The 21,998-nt window shown below is 41.6% G+C and overlaps 1 protein-coding gene across 7 annotated transcripts in view; it reads left to right on the top strand.

The window, feature by feature from the left end:
• The window catches only part of KIAA1210 (KIAA1210 ortholog), a 39,406-nt gene extending 17,408 nt beyond the window's left edge, over positions 1 to 21,998 (top strand). For 5 of the 7 annotated variants that reach the window (XM_027898721.1, XM_027898748.1, XM_027898738.1 and 2 more), the window contains 10 exons: positions 2,485 to 2,653; positions 6,792 to 6,921; positions 8,846 to 9,004; positions 9,585 to 9,650; positions 12,248 to 12,460; positions 12,931 to 13,033; positions 13,428 to 15,020; positions 15,779 to 15,927; positions 16,413 to 16,518; positions 19,862 to 21,998. In XM_027898721.1, coding sequence (XP_027754522.1) covers positions 2,485 to 2,653; positions 6,792 to 6,921; positions 8,846 to 9,004; positions 9,585 to 9,650; positions 12,248 to 12,460; positions 12,931 to 13,033; positions 13,428 to 15,020; positions 15,779 to 15,927; positions 16,413 to 16,518; positions 19,862 to 20,034 — 2,861 coding nt within the window. In that variant the 3' untranslated portion in view covers positions 20,035 to 21,998. The remainder of the gene's footprint in view (positions 1 to 2,484; positions 2,654 to 6,791; positions 6,922 to 8,845; positions 9,005 to 9,584; positions 9,651 to 12,247; positions 12,461 to 12,930; positions 13,034 to 13,427; positions 15,021 to 15,778; positions 15,928 to 16,412; positions 16,519 to 19,861) is intronic. The other 2 variants (XM_027898767.1, XM_027898730.1) reach the window with 2 other exon arrangements.

Below are 21,998 nucleotides of genomic sequence, written 5' to 3' on the forward strand. Positions count from 1 at the left end.
TCTCTGGAACTCCAGGGAAACTTACTGCTTTCTTACTCATCTGAGACAGCTGCAGGCTTGTGGCTGAGCAGAGCGTGGTTGAAGAGAAGTTATTGCTGGAGGGGATGATGTACCCTGCACATCACATAAATTAGAGGCTTAGAGAAGGCACTGAAGTAACTGATGTGTCTGCATCAGAGGCCTCTCTGTTGCACAATGATACCCGGGTCTTGTCCTGTGCCAGCTGAGGTTTGCTCCTTGGCAGTGTTTGCAAATCCTTTCCCTGGGTTCCACTCTAAAGTTAGCACCACTTCTGATGTAGACAAGAATCTGGAGTAGTCCTTTGGCAATCTTAGCCTTTGTGGTAAGACTTATTGTCTGTTTCTCTTAAATGTCCATAGATTCACTTCTTTTTTGTTATTGTGTTGTGGTTTTTTTTGGTTTACTTTTTTAACACTCCCCTGGTTCTCTGGAAATACCAGCATCTAATTAAGCCCATCAGTAATACTTGCACTAAAATCCAACTTGCTTTCTGTCCGTACCACTGTCATCTGACAGTGACAATGTCCTTGTTTTTCATTTAGACAGCTTTTGAGTTGCAGAGCTCTTTGTCTGTATCAAAGTTTGCCATTTTGTTCTTTGAGTCATTGGACTGTGTTAGCAGACATTGCTGAATTGATAGTATTGGGGAACTGCTTTCATGAAATTTTTTTAAACTTTTGTTTTGCCTATCTAAAATAAACCAGGTCAGCTTTGACAGGTTTTCTGGAGGAATACCATGCACATTTTCCAATTCCTGGTATGAAAGACAGGAACAGTCAGGAGGCGTTTCTGAAGACTCTGTAAAGCCCACTCAACATTCTTGCTTTCTTTGAGAGGCCCTGTGGTCTATTCTTGCTGTGTGACCTCTCTTCTCTTACCTGTTCTTGCTATGGGTGCAGTATGGAGCTCACTGAGACCCATGAGAGTCTTAAAAAATCCAAAAGCCTTGGGATCAGCTCTGTGGTCTGGTCCAGGCAATGTAACCTGCAAGTTTGCTGTGACTGTCTCAATCACTGATGAGCAGCTGTGGAAGATGGAAAGATCTTCCACTGGCAAACCCTCCATGAGAGTGCCACATCACATTATTATTTGAATGAGTGGAACTCCAATGATAGTTTTGCTCCAGATGGTTTGAAAGATAGTTTGATCTCAGAGACAGCCCAAGTCACTTGGAAAGCACCGTGCAGGTCTTTGCTGGCTGCTGCTGCTCTGCAGCGTCACCAGTCCGTGCCGGACAGTGCAGCAGTGTCCTGCATGTCCTGACGTGTGTGCTGGCACTGGTCTGGAGAGCAGGGAGGAGACAGGGTGAGTAGATCTCAGTATCATTGTTTATTTCTCAAAGTGGCCACTGTCTGATGCAGCTGTGCAGTGGCACAGTTTCAGCCCAGATAAGGCCCGTTGGCAGAGGTCCCTACACGTACAGGGCACACGCTGAGACAGAGCATCGACAACTAAATCATTACTGGGAGAAGACAATAATTGTGTTGAAATAATGCCTTGCTTATGAAAGAATCCTCCAGCTGTGGGCATTTATTGTGCCAGCTGCTGTAAAGTATTATTGAACGAAGAATTTGGCTCAGATGTGCAATGATGTTATTGCTCTGCCTATGTATTTTAGTCAATCACAGGGGTCTTAGTACAATAGTTTGGCCCAAACCACTCCAATGTGACCCCTCAATGTAAGGGTCAGCGACAAAATGCAGTACTTGTGTGCTGAAAGCAAGTAGACCTGAGAATGTTAAAGTATCTTAGATTATTAAAAAGGAAATGTCAGTGAAGCTTCATATGGTTTATTTTGTTATTTTTGTATTTTCATTTAGACAATGGAAAATTTGAAACCAGATTAACAGTTTTCTATTTGTGTTCTTAGTGATGGTTTGTTTGGGACTTTGGTGTCCTGCGGGGCAGTGTCTTAATTTAAGTTTGCTCCATTGTCCTTGAAGGAGTTGCTTTTATTTTGGGACAGTGGTTTAATGTGGAAACAGATATTTTGGTTTTAGAGTTAATAACTTATTTTGCCAGTTTCAATCTTTTTCCCAAATTTGAATGTGCTACAGTGTTGTCTCCTTACTGCACTGAGTAAAGAGAAAGCATAACTAGACCAAGCTAAGAACATTAGGAGTTAGATACTGACAGCATTTTTAAATTGAAAATACAGCAATTATGATCAGTGTTCAGTTGTAGGTAGATACATTTTCTATATAAGAGTATTTTTGCATAAACTAGAACCTAAGTAGGTACCACTATTGTCAGCTTAATGCTAGTGTTGCTTTAGAGGCAGCAGATGTAAGAACTGCAGCTTCATCTTTCACTGGACTCCAGCACTGAATAATTTAAAAGAAGCTGACTAAAACAAATGGGCTGCTCTAGCTTTAAGGCTTGCTGCAGAATTTAAGAGATAACATTCTCCAATCTAAGCAATACCACCGACTCTCATAAATTTTCATTTTTCTCATCTTGCAGGAAAGAAAAAATCCAAATTTCAGACTTTCAAGAACTTCTTTTCCAAGAAGAAAAGGAAAGAACCTCCACCTCCCAGGGGGGAAAGTAATTTAAAACCTTGCCAGTCCAGCAGCGATGTCAGCATCGCTCTGCTCAACGCTGCTGCACTTCATTCACCGAAGGAGGCTGGGTAAGCTGGCAAGGAAGGAAAATAAATAAATAAAAGCAGACCTCTCTCAGCAGCGGGATGAAAGCATGAGTTGGCCCCATAGGAGCAACCTCTGTCCAAGTTTGTGCAAAACAAGCCCTAATGCTGATGAAGGAATTCCAGGAATTTCCTCTTTCTTTGCTAGAGCTTGAAAAGTCAGACTGGAGAGGAGGGGGAGGGCAGCCAGCGACAGGGGTGATCCAACCTCTTAGTCTAAAACTGCAGATAGCCCAGATTGTTTTGATTGGGTTAAGTGTTTGAAATTTGTCTTGGAAGGCCTGATCAGCAGCAGCTTTACAAGAAGATGATGTTTGAGTAGTGTAACTACAGAGAATCCGTGTGAAGTTGAGTTGCTTTTTTAGCAGCAGTGGTGCCCTCTGTCATGGCTGCATTAAAGAGAAAGAAGTTCTTCTGGTATATTATCAGTATATGATGGCTTTTTTACTTTCTTACTGAGCCATTTAGGCATAGATAACAATTGAAGTGACACTGGTTTTGTGTCACCACCCCTAGAGGGCTGTGCATATGACTGAGGTTTACAAGTCCATGAGGTGTATCCAGAGCAGTTCCCAGACCCCTGAGTGATGTTAGTTCAAAACTTTGTCCTTTTTCAGTCAGTGTTGTACAAGCTATCAGCACTGCTAACACTGCTTCACTGATGTTAGACCACCAAACTACACAACACTTACATTGCAAATCTCTGTCTGAATCTGGGCTGGGACAACCCTCTGAGCATGGTCATGCCTCTTGCCAGGCGTGTCATGGAACAGTGTCAGGGAACCTGTAAATTTGGCTGTTTTCCAGCTCCCACCCTCCTCATCCTCCCCTGTTAGCCACTAAACCAGGCCTCTCTTTGGATTACTCTGCACCTCAGGTTGAGGAGCTGCAGACTAACAAAATGTGACAAAACACCGGCCACGTCCAATGGTTTGCAGTGTTTTGTTGGAGGGGGCACTGGATGGATGTGACACCGGCCGAGGGCATGAGCAGGTGACTGGAGTGGGATATGACTGAAATCAGCAGTGCTGCCAGATGCTTTGTATCATCAAATAGGGCATTGGGTGGAGCTGGACACTGCATTTCTTCTGGTGGAAATCTTACAGTTGCTACTTTCTCATGGGTGCTGGCTCCTTCTTGCCCTACCTTTCCCCACTCATTCTGTTTTGTTTATGCAACTGCATCATGAAAATGATCTGGGAATGAAACAACAATCTCTTTATTTTGTTTATTAGCATAACAACAACAGAGTAAGTGACCACACAACCAGTCTCCTGGGGTAAGGGGAATTAGAGTGACTCAGCCCAGTCCAAAAAGCTTAGAGAGAGCTGAGCTTACCCCATCAACCCATAGGAGGGATCTGCCTTAAAATTAGCTGCCTGCTCCAGAGGCACAACGGGTGCAAACTCTTTCTCTCGCCCTTAACCAAGTATTTCAAGGCCAATTGCTGTTTACCTCAGTGTTGTCCTCCAGTGATTATGAACTGTTTTGCAAGATGAGAGATGAGGAAATGAGCAAAACTCTTCTGTTTTTTTCCCTTAGAGAAAGGGTTAGATGAACTATCGAAAAACTTAGGAATGTGTTTATGCTACTTGAAAACCCTATCACGTCCAGACTGTGCATGGCATAAGCACACTTTATAAGTACCTAGACAGACTGAACTACATAATCCTATGGGAAAACCTGATCCTGAAAGCCAGTGGCAATACAGCTTGTGGAGGGAGGGTTTATAACAGGACCCTCAGCTTTGCAATTTCTGGCATGCAGAATTTAAAACCCGGTTCTAGAACAATGCTACTCTTTCCTTGTTCTTGAGGCAGAAGCATTGGTTTTCTTTTTTTCTTTCTTTCTTTTTTTTTTTTTAAAGCATTGTTTTAAAACAGCTGCCCACCAAAGCTGCTCTGTCACTCCCCTCGTCAGTTGGACATGGGAGAGGAAATATAATTAAAGCCTTGTGGGTCAAGATATGGACAGGGAGAGATCACTCAGCAATTACCACCACTTTTCATCCCCCTTCTTCAAACATGAGTAAAAGGAGTGGGGTTGCAGCAACAAGAAAAGGAAGATAGCACAGGCCATGATGGGTTTAGGAGCTGCTTTATCGCTGCCTGCAGAGTCCCATCAGTCATGGCAGCTCAAATGTTGATGCACATGAATGAACTGAGCATTTGTATGGGGAAATCAGTGTGGAGATACAGTGGTTAAAACATCTGGGCTTTAGGTAGTGCATCTTTAGTGTCAGTGGAAATATAAATACGCTGCCTGGAATTACACAGGAATGCAGATTTGCACATAAGCGACTCATCTGTACTAAAGCTGTAGTTAATTCTGTGTTTAATCCAATGCTCTTTTTGTGACTGCCAGAAGAAAACACAGTAATTCTCTTGCAAACACATGCAGAGAGAGGAACAAAGAAACAGATCTTGAACTGGCAGTCTAGAGAACAAGGAAACCTTAGCTCCAATTGCTGAGGAACTCCAAGTAAAGCAAGTAAGGAAATCCCCAGCTGGAAAGGTTCATACATCCTAATGCACATGCATTCTTTGCCGTAAACAGAATATGCTAAGTAATAAGGATTATACATTACAGTAAATAAAAGTTGCATGACTGTTTCTCTGAATGCAGTAAAATTATCTCTTGCTCTTATGGAGTATCGTTTGTGCTGAAAAGGACTATAAAATGAAGCACACAAAAGGATGGGATGGGTTCATTAACTCTTAATGATGAAGTAAGGCAAGTGCCTTGCTTGTGTGCAGACCTGCTGTCCTGTAGACTAACACAGACATTAACCATGACTTATAATGGGAGGAAGCACAAACTCTGACCTGTGCTGTGGGAGAAGGAGCTCAGATTGCCTTTGACACAACATAAACATGGAGCAAAATTATTTTACCCTACTGTGAGACCCGATATAACTGTAAACTGATTGACTACACCTTTGGGGCAACAGGAGGGTTAGTCAAGCAGCTAAAGGAGATGTCTCTGGAGATGTAAAGAAGGGAGATGTGGGAGGAAAAAGAGTAATCTTGGGGGTTTTTTTGCATAGTGTATTTACTTTATGAAAGCTCACAGTCCTTCAGGGCTTTCTTCTAAATAGAGAGTCTGTGGTTAGGCAAATAGCAGAGAAATATTTGATTTTCTTGCAGAAGAGTTTTGACATCCTGGATTTTTCTTGTCGGAGTTGTGTTCCTAATTGTCCTCTGTTACCCAAAATGAAATTTCCAGAGGCAATGAGCATTTCTTTCATGGCAGCTGAGCCAAGGAATCCTTGTAACTTGAGTCAATGGTCTCTTGGTCTAAAATGAGAGAACATTGGTTAAAAATTAGGATGAAATCCTGGTAGAGGCCATCCTTATGGTCTTCTGAACAAAGTAATGTACAGATAGTGCTTGTCAATGCTGATGGAACTGGGTGAATAAATGATATGGAGTCTTCCTTGTTGTGCCAGCCAAGTGCAAAATTTTCCCTGCACAACTTTATAGCTCAAACTGGATCAATCTCACTTGTTACAGCTCAGTTAACAGCTGTGGGAACTCATCATTGCTTCACTGGCCTGAACTCCCAGTGAGATAGAAGGAAGATGTTCAGGATACAGGTGAACACAATGGGTTTATTGCTGGACATGAAAGGTTTTGAATCAGGTTTGTTACTGTAACAAAATTTAATTTCCTGCCCACATTTGCGAGAAGCTGAAAAGTAATCGACCATCTTTGGTAGGTATGGCACACATCAGGATGCAAAGGTTGTATCCTGAATGTCTCACGCTTGGCACATTGCCACTCAAGGAAGGCAAGGGATTTCTGTTGCCCCCCCTCTGCACTGCAGACATTTCTGAGGGTGGTGTGAATCCACCTAAATCCCAACATCAGATAATCACCCTGGGTTCCCCCTCTAGTTCACAGAGACTGATCTGTGTGTTCAATGCAGATGCTGAGTATGCCTGAAAACAGACATCTGCATTCAATCAGCATTCTAAAAAGTGTTTCTCCTCCCTTCTGAGTATAAAAGAAGCTAGCAGTGAGATGCATCCTGCCCTGGAACTCTTTATGATCCTTCTGCCCTGGTGAAATAGTGTGGGCAATGTACCCAGTACACTGACCACTCTTCCTTCCTTCCTTCCCAGGCCCAAAGGAAGCATGGGAAACAAAGCCTTGTCCCATGACAGTGTCTTCATTTTTGAATCTGCACCAGGAAATGTGGCAGGTGATGTGTTGTCTCAGGAAAACATATCTGGAAGAGTGAAAACTTTGCAGGTGAGAACATCATCCCCTCATTCATGGTGCTGCTTTGTGTGAGCTGTCTCCTAGGAAACTCTGTTTCTTGATTCCTTTGCTGTGTGCTTTAAGATTTTGCTGACTAAAGTGTCCAAAGGCAGATTTACTACTTTTGGATCTGTTCTGCCTCTTGGAAGCTGCATCTTTAAGCAGTGCTGGTGCTTTCAGCCTTGCCCAGATCTCACAGTGCTGGAGTGACATGAATCCAGTTCATGGACTCTTGGAAACTTTCCTTATTGAGCGTGTCCTCTCAGTGGGATTTATATTGTTTACTTCATTGCTACTGCTTTTGGGTTAAGGCCATTTATTTATACTGTAGTGTGTCCCTTACACTGTTATTCTTTAAATATTATTTATGTTGCTTTTTTTGGCAATTGTGGCTCTCGTGTTTTCACTGTACATGCCATCAGCAATGACTGTGTAAGTGTGTGGGATGATGGATATGTCAGGGTGCTCTGACAGCTTTATTTATATGATTATTCTTCTGGTCTTTGCCAGCAAAGGATTCTGTATTCTGCTAGGTCATTTCCTTCTGCCAAGGCTATACTGAACCCTCCTTGACAGCTCCCTTATGAACTGTTGGTTATTTTAAATGCATGTAAGTAACTGCCCAGCTCGGAACACTGAGATAAGAGTTTAAGGTTTTTCCAGAGGCTGAATACAAATGGTTGATAAAGCAGCCAAAGGCCATTGAAATTCTTCTTTTGCTCAGTGTGAGCTTCATGTTGCAAGCACAATTGCATCACATGGTAAGTAACAGAAGATGCACGGAGGGACTTGTTCATCCATAAGACTGCGAAATAGGCTAAGACATTTTTTGTATAACAATAGGAGTAGCAGGAAGAATCATGTTTATATATGACAGAGCTTTGTTGTGGGGAAAAAAAGCTCTTTTCATGCTGCCTCCAGTCCACTGTACCCTCTCCTCATCCATCCCTCATCCTGCATGGTAATCTAATACTGCCAGCACTATTTTTGTAGCAGTAAAAGACAGCCTTTTTCTGAGCTTGACTCTTGTCAGAATAAAAGCCAAGCACTAATAAAAGCTGTTACTTTCTTAGCAATCTAAATTAACTTCTACCAGTAGGAGACAGACTGCAAATTCAGAGTTTCCCCCACACCACTTTGCTGTCTGCATGTAGTAAGTTTAATAAATCTAGCACAGGAAGTTGTGCAAAGACACCAAAGCAAAACTGACTTTCTGCCTTTTCCTTCCCATTAAGTGCACAGGTGTGTTGTATGTCTTCTGTTGCCCACGTATTGCAATAATGGCTAGAAATCTGTTTGAACTGGAGGACTGGTGCATTAAAGGGTGACATTGTGCTACCCTGTGCGGCTGTTGGAGCTTCAGGAATTACACTGCATATTAATCTTGTTAAATAAGAATGGCAGCTATTTAGATCTATTTTACAGAGATATAAATGAATTCCTATCTTGCAAGAAAACACAGAATTAGGCCTAGAATTTCACAATATGGTTTAGTAAGTAAAGAAATGGAAAAACCCCAAGTCTGCCTGTTTATCTTGGGAATATTCTGTAGAGATGTCTTCAGTTGAAGGACAAAGTTTCTGTTCAGACCTTGTTTCTATTCCAGCTTTGACATGGCTGACAGAATTAAGCCAAGAATTTTAGTAATGGTGTTTCCTGAGATCTGAACATTTTTATTTTGAGGGAACATCTGGCTGCTTGTGAGTTTGCAGACTTTGTTTTATTTTTCTAGGGTCAGGGTCTGCATTTTTTTATGGAATCTTGGAAAAGAATCCCCATTCCCCTTTGCAAACAAAGTTGTTCCTGGCTGCTGTTATCATTCTTGCTGGTAATAGGAGCAACTGCGTTAAAAGTGTCCAAAATGTTCCCTATAAATAATGCCACTGAAAGTCTATATTCTAAATTTCAACCACAGCTTCAGCTGCAGCAGAATGTCAGACTTGGATCACCACCTCTTGTCATAACTGGAAAGAAACTGGAAGATGCAGGTGCTGTTTCTGAGGATGATGGTTTACCTAGAAGCCCTCCTGAAATTTCAACCCTTCGTGAAGTTCTGATAGATTCACCAAACAAGGTATAATTGTCAGGTCACCTTGATGACCACCTGCACAGAACAGAGAAAATCTGCCTGGAGAAGGGGAAGACCTTTTTGCTTGCTTGTGATGAATTGTGATGGTATGGATCAGTCAGAACCAGAACAAATTACCTAGGTGGATTGTGGACTTGTCACTCTGAGGGGTATCTAGAAAATGACCTTACAAATGTCCTTTCTGGTACAATTTTCCATGTTTTTGTGCAGACCAGTACTGGGACAGTTGTGACCTATATAATTAGCAAATGAATGATTTTGGACTTCGGAGAACAGGAGAACATTTGTAAATGTGAAGATTTTAAAACAATAAGCCAAAATAACTTTATAAAATATGTTGCCTCATGTGGTCAACCTTCATGGCATATCTCATAGCAGGAGAAAGCTCCCCTACTTTGTTTGATCCCAGTGAAGAAATGAAAGGTACTGTGTAAGGCAGGAACTCGGTGCCCCTTCCTTTATCTTTCCTCTTGTGTTTTCTCATAATTAGCACTGGATATCCAGTCCCAGATAATTCAGTGTGATATTTCCCTTGACTTACCCTCTTCCTTATTTTATCCCACAGTCCTCCAACCCTGTCCAGCGTCATAGCTCTTTGAGTTTAGGTGGGACAGACAGTGAAGATGAACAGGTAAATAGCTACTTTTCCTGCTAATGAACTTTCCTGAGACGGCATGTGTGATGTCCACTTCAATGTCCCAGGGCTCTAATACCCAACAGCAGTAATAGTTAAATTACACCTGCCCATCAGCAGTGGCTTGTGAGCAATGCCCTGCATTTCCCTTATCGTGGGAAATGATTGCAGGATCAACCCTTCCTGATGCCAGGTATTCCACAGGAAAAGGTGTGTTTTAATGTGCAGTTTTCTTTGTATCATAAATGACCATCAGTAGCAGCAGGTTCTGCTGTCAGAACAACACAGTCTATTCCTTGATCAGCTTGGAAAAATTTACAGAGGTTGTGTTTTTGGAGTGGAGCTTGGAGGACCTTCCCCTTGACTGTCCCTGGTGCATGAAGCTGAGTTGAATTCCTGCCCATCTCATGCTTTCAAAGCAAAGCCACAGTTTGCTGTATTGCCTTTCTCCAGTGTTAAAATAATGCTTGAAAGACCAGTCAGACCACAGTTATGCCAATGCCAAAGGCAGCTCCAGTCCAACAGAGCTGATTCAACTCATGGGATAGCAAGTATAAAAGCAAAGCAATCTGCCATTTAGCTGAAGAGGGGAATGTTTATGGGTCCAGAACAGCTACAGACCACTTTGGCCCAAACTTTGCAGTCCTCCACACAGAATCCTGTTTGAGAACCTCACCAGAGAGAACACTGTAAAGGAAATACTTGGTAAATGAGAAACAGGATTTCAGCCTAAGCAATCTGAAGTTACACAAGGTATAGTGCTTTACATTCTGCAGTTGTATTGATCTTGCTGCATGTAATAGTTACTTCATATCTTTGCCATGTGTTGCCTCACTGGGATTTCCAGGAGCTTCACGCTGCTGGCCCCTCTGCAGATGTGCCACCCATGTAACTTCTCAGGGCCTCCTACCTATACAAAGACCCACTTTCTGATTGACCTAAAGCTGGATATGAGGCTGTCGCTTGAAGAGAGCAGCAAGTGGCTTCACAGAGATATTCACCAGCATTACCCAGCCTTTGCCAAGGTAGCTTTTATGGAAATCTGACTTCCTTGTTGGCATCTTCAACCCAGACTGATTAAAAGCAAAACAGGGTCTCAGCCTGTGGGACTGAGGTGGGTTTTGGCACAAACACTCTTTAGGAGATGGGTCTCAGAGCTGCAGCAGCCTCCTGGCTCCTGCATCTGCCCACTAAGCAACAAACACTAAACTGATCTTACACTTAAATACTGATGTGGAAATCAGAAGTGTCTGCTCCACTGTTTTTGAGAGAATATACAAACTGTCAGTGATCTGAGACAAAGATATCCTGAATCCTCAATGGATTAAGGAATTTGACATTTATGTATAGCAATAGCTCAAACACTGACTTCAGATGTTTTTATATGACATAAACACAACTGTAATTTTATAAATGGAAAACAGAAGAACTTGTATGTAGAAATGAATAACAATATTATTATTTTTTTAAGTTCTAATGATCCTTACAGGTTTATCATTAATCTTGTAGAATTATAACAAGAGTTAGCTTATTTACTAGCTGTGTTCTTCTTCCTCTGTTTCACAATGTGTAAATTTTTCATGAGAAAAATCTGTGTCTGTCATAATACACACCATAACACACATCTAGGAACTAAAAAAATCAGAGAAGAATAAGGAAGTCAACTTTAGCTACCTTAACACAAAAAAATGTACCTTGACAATTTCTGTAAATCAGATGGAAAGATGTTTTCATTATCTCTAAAACTTCATCAGCACACTTGTTTTGAAAGCTGTGTTATATCCCAAGCCGAAACAAAACTAAACCCTGAATGCCAGGCATGGTGCAAAGGCTGTGTGTCACCTTGCTTTATGAAGAAGCTTGTTTGGCATGTCTGTGACATTTTGCAGACATTCCAGAAAGTTTGGTCTATGTTTCAAAACAGTAGCAAAACCAGTCAAACTGCACGTTTAGGGGGTTTTCTATGAACCCTTGTGTAAATCCTTTGTTTTGATAGCCTAATCTAAGGTTACTGCTCTTTAGTTCCCCAGAGCAGCGTTGCTGCAAGGCTGTGAGATCCACATCACTGACTGGAAGATGGTTCTGGGATACTTGTTGGACTGAAGCATTTGATTCTCCTGAAAGCAGATATAAAAAGAGAAACGTGGCTATGAAAAATTTCTTAGAGATAAAAAGGAACAAGCATCCAGGCCACTTTTGGGTTTTATTGTACTGGTTTTTAATACTGTATTCCCGTACTGTCACATTACTGGTATGGGAATGCAGCAATACAAACGGCACCAGTGTCTCCTGCTGGTGTGTGCATATACTGCAAACGGGTTTTCAGATAAGAAATGGGAAGGAGACAAGCTGAGGCTCTTACTGTAAGAAAGAAAGACACAGATATTTCTCACTCTGTGTGACATACAGCTGAACACACCAAACTGAGTCATCTCTATGCAAAGATGAGTTTAGGCAAGTATTTTAAAAAGAGGTTTTAAGCCTCAAAATACAGATAATTTAGACTTCTGAAGTGGAAGGAGGTAGCAAAGGAGCTGTTCCAGAGATGTGGGGAAGCCAAGCAGAATGTAGAGCATTGTGCTTGTTTTTTACAGATACCTTCTGGAGCTTCCTCCAGGCCCATCAGTCCTTCCTCCCCCGCCACTCTGGGGACCCCCATCTCTCGAGGCAGCAGCTTCCTTCCTGTTGACTTCACCACCCCTGCCAGTCCCCTTGGCTGCCTGGACACCTCAGCAGCCAGGCACAGGATTGCCATAAACCCTCGGAAACAGAAGGGCTTTACCAACAAGAATCAGCAACCCCTCCAGGTAAGTGTTTTCTGGAAGAGAATTGCTCAGCAGAAGGAAATCAGTGGGAATTTTTAATTACTATTTTAAATAGTTTTAAGGTTTTTTTCCTTTCTTATCCATGTTCATTTACTTCTTCTGTTGGAGGAAGGGAAACCATCTATTTTGCACCAACCAACCAAAAAAGCCTCAGAAAATTTCAGTATTATGGAAACTGAAGAAAGTGCAAGTTTTGGTTTTCATTAATTAGCCAAAAAACTGGGGATTATGATTCCTTTCTAAAAACATTCGTGTTGTTTGAAAAGCTAGCTGTCAGTTTGAAAGAGGCTTAAGTCTATTTCTATAAGTCCAGCTCTTAACTGGAGTAGCACATTAACCACAGGGTGGAGGTTTTGTGTCTTATGTTTTGAGTATTCATAAAAGTTCATGTGTATAAAATACAATCTTTGTGCATGATTCTTTATTTAAAAGATCTTACTGTGCTTCTTTAGGTGGAACAGCTGGAAAATGAAGCATATGTTCCTGCAACTCCAGAAAAGAAGGAAAATTCAACAGAATTACTTGAGAGTGACAAATATAAAAGTGATTTGGAAGGTAATGAAGACTTAATTGTAGCTACTTTAGGTGCTTGAATTCTGACAGGACCTATTTGAATTTTAAGTCCTTTCAAACTATTTATCTTCTGGTTTTATATCATAAAATCAATCCTGGCTGCTAAAGTGTTATGATGGAAAAAGTCCTGTACATTCAACACAGTGGTGCTGAAGTGGTGAACTTTGAGGGCAGCATTAAAAAATACATGAGGTGAAAGGTATGTTCAGACTAAAAACTTTATTAGTCTGTCACTTGGACAGCCTCATTTATCAGTCAGTGGTGCCCAGATGTGGGACACTCATGTTAAATGGCTGAGCTGTCTGGAATGAATTAGTCATACAGATGGAGTTTGAATTGTAACCTTTAAGTGTACACTCTTCTCTGTTTAATACAGGATTGTCAGCCCAGGTGGAACAATTTGCAAAGGGAGGCAGTTCTGTGGAGACACCAGGATTAAAAACTCCCACTGATGCTGCCTGTGACTCTTGCGATTCCACAGCTGTGGCAGGAGACTCCTGTGCTTTGCTGCAGGAGGATGCACGCCTTCCCTACAGGGATCATCACCATAGAGCAACCACACTCCTTCTGAGGCCTGAGCATTCTCCAGTGAACCTGGAGGAACACCACCACAGTGCAAAAGTGTTGCACCCTTCAGATGAGTCTGCTGATGAATTGAAAGAACACCAGCAAAGTACCGGGACTGAAGTACCTGCATTTCCAGAGCTGCAACAACTTGAAGGAGAAGCTGTTGTGCCTCCAGACGTACCAGCTGCTGACTTGTTTAGCAGTGATGTGGAAACAGAGGGCACAGATATATTGGCAAGTGTTGCCCAAAGGTTCTCACTAAATTCTGTGGATCCAAACACGAAAGCCCAGGAAAAGGGGGATCCACTGTTTACCGGCAAAGTAGAAACCTGCGTGGGTACTGCTGAGAATCATTCCAACCGTGCCGTCCCAGGTACTGCACTAAGCACTTCACAGGTTGCGGTAGCTGATTCAGAGTCTTGTTCTGGCATTGACACAGTCGCTGTTTTGAAGCCTGAAAACAGTTCAGTAACAAGAAATGAGAAAGAAACTTGTGAAATTGTGGAATCTCAGTCACTCAAAGGCAATACAGAAAAAAAAGTAGACACTGCTGCATCTGTCTCGGAAGCAGGTTGCGTGCTGCCTTGCAGTAAATTGGAAGTATGTTCTAAAGCAGAAACTGTTCCTGTTTCAAAGGCTAACAAACAGGCCAACACATTATGCACTTCTGAAAAGCTTTCCATTGGGTGTCTTGCCTCTTCGAGTTTGGCTGGCTTGAAGAGTAATATATCTTCTGATGATGACAGTAAGGAGTACCAGATAAGCAGTACAGATTCTCGCAGAAAAACAGTGGAAGGCAATCAGTCTCCAGATGAAAATGTAAAAACCCCACTGAAGACTGCCTCTGCTAAACCAGTCCGGTTTACCATTGCACCAGCATGGCAAAGATCTCTCTCAGGGGGTTCAAATTCAAAGGAAGATTCCTATTCCAGAAGTTCCCCAACATCCCCTATAAGACCAGAGTTCTTTGAAGGAATGACAAAAGAGCAGACACGCTTTGATGCAGTCATCCAGGAATCAGCAAACACCAATGCAGACAGATTTGATCGAGATGGTAAGGACAGAGATCTGCATTTGAATTCTTTTATGGAGTGGGCTGACCATGAAACACAAAATGCTGAGAACCCATTTGGGATCAGACTAAGGAGAACATCTTCTTTACTAAAATACCAGAGTGAAAGCCGAGTAGAGTCTCCAAAGCCGATCCCCTCAGCTGTTCCCATTGCTGCTTCTGCTTCAACCAAGGAGGATCAGAAATTGATGGGAACTGGGAAGCCACCTCCAGGCCTTCCTGTCAGCACAAAATCAGTTGTTAAAAAGCCTGATCTCCTAGATGACAAAAATCCCCTCAAGACAAGATCAGGAGAAGTGGCAAAGAAGCAAAATAGTCATAAACCTTCAGGTATTTATGCTGTATTTTTATCCAAACGTTGCAGAAAACAGTGGTTATGTAAGAGGTTTGGCAGACTGGCAAACAAAAGAGAAAAATCCTCTTGATGAGGACCAAATTCAGCCTTGAGTTAATCAGCACCATAATTTAATTGGCTTGATGATTTGGCCAGTTAAGAGAATTCTTGGCTTATCTTAATGAGGGGTGTGTTCCAGCAAGAATAACGACAATAGCTTGAGGGCTGTATCTGAAACATTTCGGGTATGAGGGACTTGTCCATATAGTCAGAGTTTTAACACAGTTTTTTAAAACTTGCTTCTGTTTGGTAGTTAATAATTCAGACTGCAGCTGCTCAAACCTTAACTAGGAGTTGCATTAGGTGTGATTATTTTTTTTCTACAATGACTTAACTTAAAATATTTAAAAAGTGACAAGGCAGCCTGTATTTTACTGCCTACATGAAAAAATCATGTTTATCGTATTCATTTAGTCTGCAATGTAAGGATGTTTTTTCAAAGGCAAAATCCGGTTCACAACGACCTCAGTGGGAGTTCTGCCATTGACTTAAACGGAAGCAGTGTCAGGTCAAAAACTCCAGAATAAACATAAAAAACCAGTTATTGCAAAGGACAAATCATCAGGGAAGGTAATTTCATCTCCACAGTGTTCAAAGAGTATTGCAGATGCTGAAGGATTTAAAACATGAAACTCTCACTTTAGGCTGACTTGACCTAAATCCCTTCTTTACTTCAAAAACGCTTATTTTGTAGAAAAAGTCACTCCATATTTGGAAACTGCTTCCTCTGAACCAGCTTGGGTCTCCATGGCAAAGCTAAAACAAAAGGGTTTCCAGGACCACCCTCTTGCCAAAGAACACAAAGCTGAAGACAAAGCTTTGACCAAAGTGGATCAGGAGGAGGTAGAGTATCAAGTAATGTTCCATGGGTGTGATTCCTGCCCTTGGTTACCCGGGTACTTTTGTAAACTGTTCAACATCATCTTCATGGGAGGTGTGTTGTGAGTGCTACCCAAAGAAAGGTTTGCAGGACCAACCTCTAAAAACACTGAGACAGACAACTGAGATGAGTGAGCAAACACGTATGTGACTACACTGTCACAGGGATTAGTTTCAGAGCTCCTGTACGTATCTTTGCACTACTCAAACCTGAACCTTTTCAGTGCTTGCTTATTGCCCAGAATGCATTCCTGTAGCCCAAGAGCTGCTCTGAGCTGTACTGGCTTCCTCACTGCCTTCTCCCTCCCTCCCACAGGATGTCCCCAGCCATCCTTGTCTGGCTTTTGTTGCTTTTCCACAGTCAGGTTTGAGATGTTGCCAGGGTGAGCTTTATGAGTGCCAGTGGCTAGTGGTTAGTTGCATTCTTTTCTTCTCTCCTCATGCTATAGCAAGGGATCTGTGCTAGTGAGAACATAATGAAGAAGAATCTGCCTTCCAGCTTGAGCTCTCAGGACAAGAAAATTCAAACGAAGACCAGCGTGTCTGCAGCAGCAGGTATTCTTTTTCTTTACATCTTCACAAAGTGGCTACAGTTTATACCAGTAAGTGGTGTGGGTGGCAGGTGATGGGGGAAGATAGATCCATTTTTATAATCAGCACACTTTATATAAGGCCTGTTCAGACTATAGTTTGTGTATAAATCAACATAATGGTTTGCTCGTTCAGCAGAGAAAGCAAGTGAGGAACTTTTATCTCCACTACCAGTTCACGGAATGTCATATAAACAGTCTGATGATTTATTACCAGCCAAGGTCAGTACTAAAGAATAGCAGCTGAAGTTGGAGAGTGTCCAGAAGAAAGCAGCAAAAACAGGTCAGGACTTTTAGACCTCCAGTCAACCAGGAAATACTGATGGAAGTGGATTTGTTTAGTCTAGAAAAGACAATTCAATTTTCTGTAGAGACCAAGACTAGTCTTTATGAACTGTTTGAGCTTAAAATGCACCAGGGGATGTTTAACTTGGATGTTAGGAAATACCATCTAATAATAAGAGTGGTGAAGTGCAGAAAAGCGTGGCTTGCATACAGAGTGTGTGCAGTTTCCATTGCTGGATGTGTTGAAGAGATAAACACGTACAGAGAATAATTTAGGCAGAGTCAGTTTCACCCTCAGGTGAACAGAGGCTCGATGGCCCCTCTCCTGATCTGTTAGCTGTGTTTGTGGATAATAAAGATGCAGGGGAAGAGTGTGACTCAGACATCGTGACTCACATTACCTCTTCCAAGGCTTCTGCTGGGCTGCCGCTTATCCCTCCCCGCTTACTCAGTGTGGTGCCAAACCTCCAGCTAGATATAGATAAGCTGGTTCTTCAGCTGTAAAAGCACATTGTGCCAACTGAAAGCTATTGATTTCAGATACTGCCTAAGAAGATGAGAAATGCCCCACTGTGTCAGAGCTGTGGCTTTTCTGTTCCAGTTTTCTGTTGCTGACACAGTAGGAGATGCTGTCTAGAGAGAGCACATGCACCTGGCCACTTTTCCCTTGTAATCCAGCATTGCTGTGTTAGAGATATTAGGTAGTAACTCTGTGCTGCTCCCTGTAGTAGTTGTTTTTAGAACTGTTATCCATTTCTGAATCTACAGGTTCTACAAAATAGGCTTTCTCCCTTACAACAGATATCTGGCTGGCTCAGGATGTTTGCACCAACACAGAAGCTCTGATGTCGGTTGACTAACATACTATAGCTTTCAGAAAGGTTCTGTCGCAAGCCAGCTCTGTCTTATGCTTTTAGGTGCAAAATGAGAGATTAAATGTAAACAGGCCAAGATTTTTCTTGGATTAGGTCTTCCTTTGAAAGGCTGGCACAAACAGACTGGATTTCTGTGTCTTGAATCATGTAAACCTTGGAAGCCCCTCAGCCTTCAGTCAAAATTCAGAACTTCACAAACAACTCTGCTACTCCTTTACTAGAACTTGCACTCTTTGTGGTCCTTGCAGTAGAATTACAAGATTCTGTGCATCACCCCTTCCTAAGAATTGGCTTAGTTTCCTGACTTTTTATAACTGTTTCCTCGCCTCCAGAGACCGCATGTATAGGTGTATTCTAGTGTTCCACACCTGGAGCATCACGAAAAGCTCTGACTAGTGCTGGTGTTCACAGAAAACACTCCTCCTCTGCTGCTTGGAAAACCATGCCCTATTGTTTAGGACATGTTCCGCACTGTCTATGTGTGAGTAGGAAACTGGGAATCCCAAATATAACCTCCCCTTTATTTGATTCCTTACTTTACTGAGTGGGACTGTGTTGTTACTGTTTGGCAGCCCATGTCACAACCAAGGGAAGTTTCCTCTTGCTCTCCCACCTCACCATAAGCCCTCTGAGGTTGATCTCAAAGCCTGTCTTCCTGCAAATAGGAACGAGCCACTGTTTTGGGGTTTTGTTTTGCCTTGTGCTGTTGAGACCAAGCAAACTGTTTTAGAGTCACAAACAGTTTTAGACTCGCTTTTGCTTATTATGAAGAAGGAAGTCTTCCAAAATGTGGAAATTAATTTCCAAAATCAAAATTTCAGTAACACCTAAATTTCTACATCTTCTTAGATACTTCTGAAAGTTTGCTGTGTATGTAGAGCTGCAGCCTGTTTTTAATGGATAGTATACTTCCTCCAGTATTCCTAAGTACAGTTTGCCTCCTGCAGGAACTACCAACCAGCCAGAATTTCTGAAAGACCAGAGACCTCCTGAGTGGAAATAGAGAACTACTTTGGCTTTGCTCAGGAGTGTGACTGATGGAGCTGATGGATACTTTCCATTTATTTCAGCTCAATCAAGATCAAGCTTCTTGTATTTAACATGGCTTAAGTCCCCATGTGGCCTCTGTTGCTGTGCTGGAGCACAGCAGCCTCATCATGCCTCATCACACCACACACAGACTAGTCAAGCAGGAGAAAAAGGCTGAATTTTCTTAGTTTGACTTGTGAACCATATCTCAAGAATGAGAACTGCATTCCCTGAAGCCCCATTCTGGGCTGTCTGTCTGAAGACATTAATTTTGAAAAATTTCAAACAAAATGAATGCAGGAGGCCTTTTCCAAACAGGCACTCAAAGCCATACAGGGAGCATTATCTGTATTCCTCTTTCCTTTGTGAGGATGGCAGGCTTCTGTTAGGCTGCATCAAGAGGAACACCTAGTCCCACCTTTTTGGTGTAAAAGTCCAAGAATATAAAGCAATGGTTTGATCTCTACCTAGTATTTAATAACATTGCTGCAGCAATATTTGTGCCAGCAGTGAAGACTGGAAAATAAAATTTAAGTCTTCTCAGTGTTGAAAAATATATACCAGTTACTTTTAACTCCACAGCAAGCCTGGGGTGATCCTTGGCCTGAAGATATTTTACTTCCATTTTCCTGTGTACTCAGGAGTCTTATTCCTAGATTTTCCTGCACTCACAGAGCAGAATTAGTCTGTGAAACTCCTTGCTGTGCATTTTAATGGAAATCAAGTGTTTGAAAAGATTAAGAAATTAATTAGCCAAGAATATGAATTAGAAAAATAACTGGTGCTATAGTCTCTACATGCTTGAAGAATTTTGAAGAATTTCTTCATTTATCAGGGCTTAGACACTTGCTGTTGGGACTGAAGAGCAGTCACGTTATACAGGCACATTACTCACTAGCAGCTTACTATCAATTTTCCCATTGCAATAGCTGCTCCTTGCCATTGCAGTAGCCAGACCAGATAGTGCCAGAGATAACCAGTTTAACAAGTCTTCTGACTTATTTGTGATTCACAAGCATTTTGGACTGTAAAACAGTTGCTTTAGAGACCAGGAACTATTACTGGCAGAAATGGAGTCTTTAGCCTTCTGATGAGTGATGGATATCTTCTTGTTGGCAGGTAAAGTTGAACCTCTTTCTCAGGAAGCATCTGTGATTCCTGCTGTTGAAAAGGAAGCGAGGCACTCCTCTAACCTGCCAATGACACCCTGCAGTCCTGCTGAACCGCCCTGGCTGTCCCTGGCCAAGAAGAAAGCCAAAGCATGGAGTGAAATGCCCCAGATTGTACAATAGCAGATGACAGGAGCATCCTTCTTTGTATTGCCAATAGCTGCGTCAACTCCGTTTAATCCCTTCTTTACTGTGAGCATTTTTGGGAGAATTTAGAGCCTTAAAGCTTTTGATCAGACTGTTGTATGTAAATATACAATGAAGAAATGCCATTGCAGGCTTAATTTGATGTATTAGGAAGCTGAACATTTCCTACTACCAAACACTAGGAGAACTTGATTAATTTTTATATCCTTACACATCAATGGTGATGTTCTAAGAGGACATGGTGCAGGCTTTTGAAACATTTCTCTAGCAAAATGTTTTTACAGTTTCTTTTAAAGAAACTCCTTCTTTTAAAGACCATACAGTATTTTGTGCAGTTTCTTTGAGCTAAGAAGTTAATGTATGCTATAAAATAGATACAATGCTGGGCACTGACGCATCATGACTCATGGGCATTGATGTCATCACTCTTTTCTCTAATGCTTTGGGATGGGCAGTCTGACTTTGCTTCAGATTGTTAATGAATCTGCTTTGTGATAGCTGTAAGATCTAAACACATTATGAGTTTGGAGCAATTCTGGCTTTTATGTGGTTTGAAGTCCCAACGCTGTGGTCTTGGTGCTTTGCTCATAGACACCCAGTGGAATGACCCAGAGCCACACATCTATTCTCTCCTATGCACTGGAAAACCATCATGCTGTAGAGTATACTCTGCTTTTGCTTCCACCTTTGGAAACCTGGGGTAATTTAGACATCCTGCTAAAAGAATCCATCCTTTCTTTAAGTGTGGCAAATAGTGCTTTTTTTTGTGTGTGTGAGAGATTCCTCAGCCAATTGTCTCTCTTAAAGAGTGTGTTGGGGATGAGAGTTCTCTGCTCCTTAGAAGGTGGCATCTTCTTTTCAAGAAATGCCACTCTCCATGTTCATATGGATATGTATTTAGTCAGTTGTATTTAATATTATTAATACAAGGGGCATCTGCTTTCCTTCTTGTCTCCTCAATCTTTAACCAGTAACTCAGCATCGGTCTGAGAATGTGCAACAGGGGCAGGATTATTCTGTCAGGGCCTGGCCTTGCAGTCACTTAAACTGACAAAAGTTTTGCTGTTGACTTTGAAAGACACAGACATTTGAAAAAGAAGCTTTGTAAAATGATATTAGTGGCTTAAGTGGCAAGTAGCACTTAATGGTCCTTTTCAGTTCTTGCAGCATTGCACATTATAGAGCTTTTGCTTACAGTCAGTGCAAAATCTGAAGGCTGACTTGGCTGATGGACTGTTTTTAGCTGGAAAGTTGGTAGGTATTTTTAAGGATAATATTATCTATTGATAGTATTAACTGCAAAATGAAAAAAATTGGATTCAGATCAGCTCAAGCAAGACTTTAATCTTCCAGTCTTGGCCTGCAATTTTTGAAAACAGTATTAATTGGAAGGTAGACAGTAATTTTTTAATTTTTTTTTTCATATAGGTGGAAACTTACCCAAGTAGGTATACTCTTTATTCTGGACACCAACTCTAACACCAGAAAGAGTTGGAGTTTCACACTGGCTTGGAAATCAATGCCTGTTTTATTACTTGTTTTTCTCTGCTTTAGGAAGCATATCTTCTCTTACAAAGGACTGAAACATTTGTATTTCTCTGAAACTTCTGAGTGTAATGTAAATGAACATACTCAGCTTTGATTCCTGAAGTTTTGTACAGCTGCCATCCCATCCCAAGCTTACCGACCCTGGGAAATACAGGCATTTCTATACTCAGCAAACTCTCTTCTCTTTTTATTAATGTGGATTGTGATCCTTCATCCAAAGTACTGCAAATGATACTATAATCTCTCCTTCCCTGTGTTTGCTTTTGATCTTAATACTGTTCCTGTCTTTTATGTTTGGTATGTATATATGTTTTTGTAATCCTTGTCTTGAAGGAACCCCATTTGTATTCCGTTCCCATATTTGGTTTATTATTAAATGCTGTTGCCAGTGA

This window comes from Empidonax traillii, unplaced genomic scaffold, assembly GCF_003031625.1.
Source record: "Empidonax traillii isolate 1590-97213 ecotype Southwest subspecies unplaced genomic scaffold, ASM303162v1 scaffold20:size5563877, whole genome shotgun sequence".
Classification (NCBI taxonomy): Eukaryota; Metazoa; Chordata; class Aves; order Passeriformes; family Tyrannidae; genus Empidonax; species Empidonax traillii.